The sequence below is a fragment of the Stegastes partitus genome, unplaced genomic scaffold (genome assembly GCF_000690725.1).
Source record: "Stegastes partitus isolate 25-593 unplaced genomic scaffold, Stegastes_partitus-1.0.2 Scaffold227, whole genome shotgun sequence".
In the NCBI taxonomy this organism is placed as follows: domain Eukaryota; kingdom Metazoa; phylum Chordata; class Actinopteri; family Pomacentridae; genus Stegastes; species Stegastes partitus.
The window spans coordinates 317,566-325,861 of record NW_007577958.1 but is presented as its reverse complement, the minus strand read 5'-3'; the positions used below and the strand labels follow the sequence as shown (position 1 = coordinate 325,861).

The following is an 8,296-nucleotide window of genomic DNA, read 5'->3' as shown; positions in this document are numbered from 1 at the left end:
CGAGCAGTTCCAATAGGGTCTTCGCACCCTTTTGAGTGCTCGGACCCTAATTAAACATATATACTGTACATTTACATGCATATATGTTGATGACTTCGGCATCATCAGCACAGACACACTTTTTACTTTGTCATTTTTAGTTTATGAAACTTAAGCTAAAAGAGTTTGTTTTATTGTGTTTAATTCTTGAATTTAGTCTTTTTCATTGTTCTTGAACATCCCACTTTGAATTTCAAAAAGTTGAAATTAGACTTTCCAGATCCCTTGTTTTAAACTAAACTTCTCTTTCTTTATGATTGTGTTTGACCTCAGCTTTAACTACACACCGTATTTGTGCAATGTGTAGAATTCAGTGCTTCCGCAGTAAACATATTGCTACTATGCCGGGATTGCTTTTTTATGGGCATTTTTAGCAACTTGCTCGAGAGCAGTAAAAAAAAAGGTTAAATTTATAAACGATGTTCAGTATGGTGCCGAACTTCGACTCTAAACTGGCTAAGGTGATGCACGGAATACCATTTAGCAAGAAGCACACAAGCCCTGTTCAATGTTAGCAAGTTAGCATGCTCGCAGTATACCAGTCTAGACATAACAAAACCTGGACAGTGCATGACCTAACCAGCATGATTTATTATCCACAAGGGATCAGTATGACTCGCAGCATGACGTCGTTTCCTATCCAAAGACATTCGTCTCCTATTCATACCAGACTTAAATTAATCGTCCCTTGAAAAGTTAAATCCTGACAAACTATTGTTCCATTCATTAAACAGCCACAAACATGCAGCTGCATAACGAGCTGCAGATATTCTCTAGTTTGGGGGTCAAATCTTCCACCACTTTGATACCATTCTGATCTCACGCAGTGTATTGAACAAAAGATGCTACTCTTCCTGATCTGCCTGTAAGCTCTCAGTGGTTGTGGGCTTTTTTTCTGCTCTGGCTCTATGATGGCATCATGTGGAAACTCATTTATTGATTTCCCTTTGCAAATATTATCTTTTCAGATTTTTACAGACATACAACTAGCTCTGTGTTTTCCTCTCTGAGTCAGACTTCTCTCTTGTTTCTTCATTCCCAGGTCACATTTACCATTACTGTGACATCTAAGGGCTGTCCAAAACAAGGCAAGCCTGAGACCATTAAGATCAAGCCTCTGGGATTCACAGAGGAGGTGGAGATTACCCTCAACTTCATCTGTGAGTGTGAATGCCACAGTGACGCTATCGAGAATAGTCCACTTTGCCACTTTGGCAATGGGACCTACGAGTGTGGAGCCTGCAAGTAAGTCCATTTCTACATCCTTTCTTTTAAAAATACATCTTACATAGAATAGTGTCTATCTTTCAATTCTCACATTTAGTCGACTCACTTTTTAGTTTTAGGAAATCCCTCCCTCAGTATCACAACTTTTCCCTCTGTGTCAGGTGTAAAGAGGGCCGTGTGGGCAGACAGTGTGAATGCAGCAGCAACGACGTGGCTACAGAGGACATGGACCGGACCTGCCGTAAGGACAACGGCACGGACATCTGCAGTAACAACGGAGAATGTGTGTGCGGCACATGTGAGTGCAAGAAGAGAGACAACCCTGAGGAGAGGTACAGCGGCCAGTATTGTGAGTGTGACAACTTCAACTGTGACCGCTCTGGAAACAAACTGTGTGGAGGTGAGTATCGGGAAGATTTGCAGCTCTTAGGCTTAATGCAAGACGCTCAAAGCTGATTATAGCCTAAATTCTCTGTGTCTTTTTTCTCTTTTTTTTTTTTTTTCCTTAGGGCATGGACGCTGTGAATGCAGAGTGTGTATCTGTGAGCCTATGTGGACTGGAAGCGCCTGTGACTGTTCCCTGGACAACAGCACATGTATGGCCAGCAACAAGCAGATGTGTAATGGCAGAGGAAAGTGCGAATGTGGTACTTGCAAATGTAAGGATCCCAAATTCCAGGGTCCCACATGTGAAACCTGCCCTACCTGTCCAGGAGTCTGCACAGAACACAAGTAAGTCTGAAACTGAAAACGTAGAAATGTCCAGTCACGTCTGGTTTGCATACTTTGATGTGTAGTTCTCATACATTTCAGAATTTTTGCATCTGTTTTATGAAAATATTCACATTCTGGGTTGCTATAGTTATTTCTCACAGTCGTTGAGGAAGACTTTTGTTAGCTACCAAGAAAGAAACAACAAATTGGGCAGAAAGTCAGGTGTCAAACATCGACTTTAACAGGCTGAGTTAGCACATTCAGGTGGGTATCTTCCAAGGTTGCAGTGCAAAAGTCCTTGTTTTGGTTTCCCTGGATGGTGCTTCCTTACGAAGCCACACCGGAGAGATGTTTCCAGGTAGCATACAAAGCATATATAAAACCTGCATTCAACACCAGATCATATTCATTTGATTTGAAATCAGATTAAGTTTATTTATAGAGCACATTTTAAAACAACAAAAGTAGACCCAAATGCTGCACACATATTAAACAAACAACTACAAAAATAAATGTGAAAAAGCTAGACAAGACAGAATTTTAAAAAGTCTAAGATCAAATTTGTTAAATAGATGTAAAATACTAAAATCGTAATGTCATTAAGAGACCCAGGATGTAGAGTAGGGGCAAAGAAATTCTGAAATGTACCCAACACATGCATGGCTTTATAAATAAATCAATCAGTCTATGTATTGTATATCAAAACATGAGTTCACACCAAATAATAAATATACATTTTCATTCTTGCATCCAAAGAATGTGGCTGTATAGAAAGTTTTGACTTTATTGGTTCAAGTTTGGGGCTGCAAGGTGGCGCAGTTGGTTAGCACTGTTGCCTCACAGCAAGAAGGTCGCCAGTTCGCATCCCAGTGGGATGGGGCACCGGAACCTTTCTGTGTGGAGTTTGCTGTTCTCCCGGTGCAGCGTGGGTTCTCTCCGGGTTCTCCAGCTTCCTCCCACAGTCCAAAAACATGTTGAGGTTAATTGGTGATTGTAAATTGTCCGTAGGTGTGAATGTGAGTGTGCTTGGTTGTCTGTCTCTAAGTGTAGCCCTGTGATAGACTGGTGACCTGTCCAGGTGTCCCCGGCCTTCACCCTGAGTCAGCTGGGATAGACTCCAGCCCCCCGTGACCCTAGTGAGGATTAAGCGGTGTATAGATAATGGATGGATGGATGGTTCGTTTGTGTCGATGACATTTTTGCCTCCCAATCTGAAACTTATTGTGAGATTCAGGTTCACTTACACTTTTATCCTGCATCATTATTTCCTGTATGCAGTGTAAGTAAATGTCCATAAATCAGCTTTGATGTTAAAGTACTCTTGAACTTTAGAAAATGTGTTTCTAGGACTCCTGAAGAGAAGTGTTTTTCTTCAGTATAAGAATATTCCAGTAATCACTGTCTGTGCATCCATAGGTACACTGGAAACAGGAACTACTAATAGTTCATTTGGCGTTTCTTTATGCTTCCAATTTGGAAAAATATAAACAAATATCCATCCATCCATTATCTATACACCGCTGAATCCTCACTAGGGTGAAACAATCTTCTGAGAATTTGTTTCCTGGTCACAGCAAATGTCCCTGTTTGTTACTGACCACAGCACTCTGTTCCCCCCAGAGAGTGCGTCCAGTGCCGGGCGTTTGGCACTGGTGAGAAGAAGGACAAATGCAAGGAAGAGTGCGACGACTTCACCTTGATTAAAGTGAGGGACAGGGACAAGCTGCCCCAGCCCAACGAGGCATCCTACCCTGTGATGCACTGCAAGGAGAGGGACGCCAACGACTGCTGGTTCTACTACACCTACGCTGTCAACAACGACACGAAAAAGGAGGTCCATGTGGTCGAAACGCTGGGTAAGCAAAAAAAGCAGGGCTCGCCTGAACCAGGGTGTGGAATATTTCTGTTAGAGAGAAAGCTAATTACAGGGGCTGTGGTGGTTGGGTTGCAAAAATAGGTCTTTTGTTTATTCACATACAGCTGTGCGATGGTATGTTTTCCCATAGTCTCGTTATTTTTGCACTGTTATTTCAAGCTGCCTAAACAGCGCTGCTCCCTGCTGCGTTTCAGACTGCCCCTCCGGTCCTGACATCATCCCCATCGTGGCGGGCGTCGTCGCCGGCATCGTCCTGATTGGCTTGGCCCTGCTGCTCATCTGGAAGCTGCTGATGATCATCCACGACAGAAGAGAGTTCGCCAAGTTTGAGAAGGAGAAGATGAACGCCAAATGGGATACAGTGAGTGCCTGGGAGTGTAACCAGTTCTGTGAAAGATGAGGAGGATAAATGTTTTTTGATGTTTGAAGGAGGTTCAGTTGAGCAATGTAAATGTGGAAAACAGGTGCTGTTTGGCTGCTCTGCAAAGCCAGGAAGTGTCACGGAACGAAATCGTGAAGGTCATCTGTTGTTTTAGCAGCAGACGAGATTTGCAGACCTGTTGATATCATTATAAGGTGTCTCGCTCACATTCTCCACAGTCGCACAGCTGCAGAGAGAGAGATTGAGTTTGTTGCTTTTGAGCAGCACTCAAAATAAGAAAAGGAAAAATGTTGGAGACTGTATGGACTTTTTTGGGAAAGCTATGCACTCGGAGCATAGCTGGACTTTTTTCCGGGGAGTGGCCACAGCGTCTCCCCTCCCTGCTTCCTCCTGTGCAGCATCATCAGCCAACATCAATATGACAGAATGCTGGAGCTCAGCATCAGTTCATGAACAGTGATATTCCTCCACCTAGTGGTGAGAGTTTGTCATAGCTTCTTTGGAGGCAGGTTCTACAGTGCGTCTGTCTTTAATCAGCAGCGAGCCCACTCTGTGTGTCAGGGTCTTCTTATTACCGTGGGCAGGGCAGCCTATGGCGCCACATCCCTTTAATTTTGAGAAATGATTGACTGTTAGTGGAGCTCTGATTACCTATATAGTTTCCTGACAAGATAGAAACCTCCTCCTCTCCTCTTTTAAGTTTGAAACCGTAGCTTCTTGATGTGTAGCCTGGGCAGAGCGTTGGTTTTAAGATAAATCATAATTATGTGTCATACAATCTGTGAAAGTTGGCCCATGTCAGATGAATGGCAGCAATGTGGTGATGCAGGGCAGAAATACATATGAAGGGTAGTTTAAAATGTCTGCAGCAGCACGACACAGTGATACTCTCGTTTGCTGAGGGGCCACTTTTGCAAAATGATAAGTAGTAGTATTTAGGAATAAACACTATAATTCATCTTTCTTTAATGATGAAATATGTATTTTCACTTTAACTGAGCCAAGAGACATTATTAATCATTTACCACATAAACACATGTAAAAAATCTCAATGTGAATCATCCATCCATCATCTATACACCGCTTAATCCTCACTAGGGTCATGGGGGGCTGGAGTCTATCCCAGCTGACTCAGGGTGAAGGCAGGTTCACCTGGACAGGTCACCAGTCTATCACAGGGCCACACTTAGAGACAGACAACCAAGCACACTCACATTCACACCTACGGACAATCTAGAATCACCGATTAACCTCAACATGTTTTTGGACTGTGTGGGTGGAAGCCAGAGAACCCAGAGAGAACCCACGCTGCACGGGGAGAACATGGAGACTCCACGCAGAAAGATCCCAGGAGTCCTCACCGGGATGCAAACTGGCGACCTTCTAGCTGCGAGGCAACGATGCTAACCACTGGGCCACCTTGCAGTCAATGTGGATCAGTTCATATTTATTGTGAATTATAAAATGGTCGTCAGGCCAGCTTGCAACCCAACTTGATTTGGGCTGTGGGCCATAGGTTGAGCACCGCTGGAGTAGATTACAGAGTGGAACCGAGGCTCATTGAGCCGGAGCCTCTGGTTGCAGTGACTGTATTATCACTTCTGGTTAGAAACTGATGGAGATCTGTTACATTTAGCCACATCCTTATCACGCAACCAGGTCTGATATATTTATTTTAGATTTTTTTCTGTCACAATCCAGCTTTACCTAGGCTACAGCAAATCAACATTATATGAAGGGTAGAAATAGTCTGACAGCAGAATATCTCTGCTTTGCTTAATGATTTTCTATATGAGAGTTGGTTTTTACGTCTCAATGGGAGAGGTGACAGTAGAGAGAGATGGCACATAACAAAAGTCCAACGGGTTTATAACAAGAACTTGAGAGCTTGATGATGAGCTGATCAGTTGAATCAGGTGTGTTGGAAGAGGGAAACATCTAAAACTTGCAGGATTGTGGCCCTTGAGGACCAGGATTGGACACCCCTGTGCTAGGTAGTGAGGGAGGTTTTTTCCATGTCTGCACCTGAAGGTTCTGTTCTGTGCACACGTGTCCTGCTTTGGTCCATATCTCTTCAGTTTCTCACACTGTCTTCCTTTCATCACTCTCACTGAATCATGCTTTATCTCTTTACACTGCCTTTTTATTCTTTTTTTTTATGTGCTGTTGCTTTTATTTCTCCGCTGAACTCCTTTCCTCATTCTCCACCCGTAGCAAGAGAACCCCATATACAAGAGTCCAATCAATCAGTTCCAGAACCCAAACTATGGACGTAAAGCCACTGTCCTTTAAGTTTGTATTTCTTCTCCTTTTCCTCTTGATTTTCCTGCATGGGCTGTTCATGTGTGTCCTGGTTTCACTCGGTTCCTACTTTTGTCTTTGTTTCACTGTTAAATTTGTTGAGCTAACTTAAAGCAAACCAACCTCGGAGCCACAGGAAGCGTCCCGACGTGGCCTGAAAAACAGACTGCATGAGCGTGCTGTGACAAACAATACAGCTGAAAATCACCAAACCTGTGCAGAGGTTCAGGATAGTTAGTGTTGTCTGAGCAAACACACCTTCACTGGTAAGTCTGTGTAAATATGAGGCTTCACTTTGTTACCTCCTAAAGTTTGGTTTGACGGCACCAAAGCATGGCTGTGTGCAAAGCGTGATCCAAATCAATGACGTGTCCAGTCAGTGAGGATGTTCTATTCCTAATGGTGTTTTTTTTGCTTGTGTCCAAAGAAACTAACAAAAATATTCAGGAGGTTTTGAAAGACTTTCAGAATTCTGACTACATCTTTTTTTTCTTTACTTTTCAGGGTGAAAATCCAATCTACAAAAGTGCCGTCACAACTGTGATCAATCCCAAATACGAGGGCAAATGATGGCTCCACGGTTTTCATTGGACTCTGCTATCAAGCGCCTGACAGCTGCAGGAGGTTTGGGGGCGCTGACAGGAGCATTTGGTGGTGCATTTTTTTTCTTGTCGCTTTACCATTATAATGTATCATCTGGCCACCGCATCCGTATTTTTACTAACACTTATGATTTATATGCATTTGTTGTATTTTATATGTACAGTATACAGTATGTGTATATACTTTGAAGTTGCAGAAGTTGATGAAATGATGGTGTTTTTCCTGCCGCTGGACTGGTATGGGCAGATGATTTAGCTTTTTTTTTTTTAACAACACAATGTGGACTCTCTGGTAACACAACACGAGGATTCTTCAGCTTCTGTCGCTCTCTCTTTTGTCTCCGTTGTCTCCTCATCTCTCCCCGTGCACTGACCTTTTGTGAGTTTCTGTGTGTTTCCAGACAGGACCTGGGTTTAAGGTGTAAATTCTCAGCCATAGCAGCACATTATGTCCGTGTGTGTGTGTGTGTGTGAGTGTGTATATATAGAAAACAGCTGCAACAGGAAGTTTTGAATAATATTGAGCATTCAACGTCGATTGGACAGTTCTGTTAAATCACACTAGATCATGCAGTGGTTGTAAATGTAGTTCTGAACTGCAGCTTAGAAACATCCAGTGTTTAAAATTTGTATTTGACTCTGAGTGCTGTTGCCTATCTTGAAGGAAGATGAATGTCAACTATCATTATTTGTGTTGTTGATATGCTGTCGTAAAAGGGATTGTATACCACTTGTTAAATGTATTCAATCGTGAACAATCAGATTTGTATAGTCATGCTACAAGTTACAATGAAGTCATGAGATGTTGTTCTAGTTGCTAACTGCAGTAACCTTATTGCTCATTCTCAGGTCCTTTCCTGTGTTCTTGTCAAGTACACCAAAAATATGTTTTCTGTCAGCTTGTTCATTGAGCTCCTCTGTGTGAGTCGCCGGCGTTAGTTTAATGTTTTATCGACTGTAAGACTGAACACGAGAGTATTTGTTGAGATGTCACATGAATCACCTCGGAAATGTTTTTACACCCAAATGCCTCTGAAGCACCACACACAAGCCTTTACAGTATTGTTTTCCAAGTGCCTTTTATTTCAATACCATGTTCTCTCCCAATGCTGTTTATGAGTTATTTATTAAAGTACAAAAACTGTGTCTTTGTCC

At 42.6% G+C, this 8,296-nt stretch overlaps 1 protein-coding gene across 1 annotated transcript; it reads left to right on the top strand.

Annotated features, from left to right (window-relative positions):
• Positions 1-458: 458 nt before the first annotated feature.
• Positions 459-8,287, top strand: LOC103356924 (integrin beta-1-like). The gene is made up of 7 exons (XM_008281252.1): positions 459-500; positions 1,055-1,284; positions 1,428-1,666; positions 1,776-1,998; positions 3,601-3,836; positions 4,051-4,217; positions 7,044-8,287. The coding sequence occupies exons 1-7, from the start codon at positions 459-461 to the stop codon at positions 7,107-7,109; spliced, it is 1,203 nt and encodes a 400-aa protein (XP_008279474.1). The 3' UTR covers positions 7,110-8,287.
• The last annotated feature ends 9 nt before the right edge of the window (positions 8,288-8,296 follow it).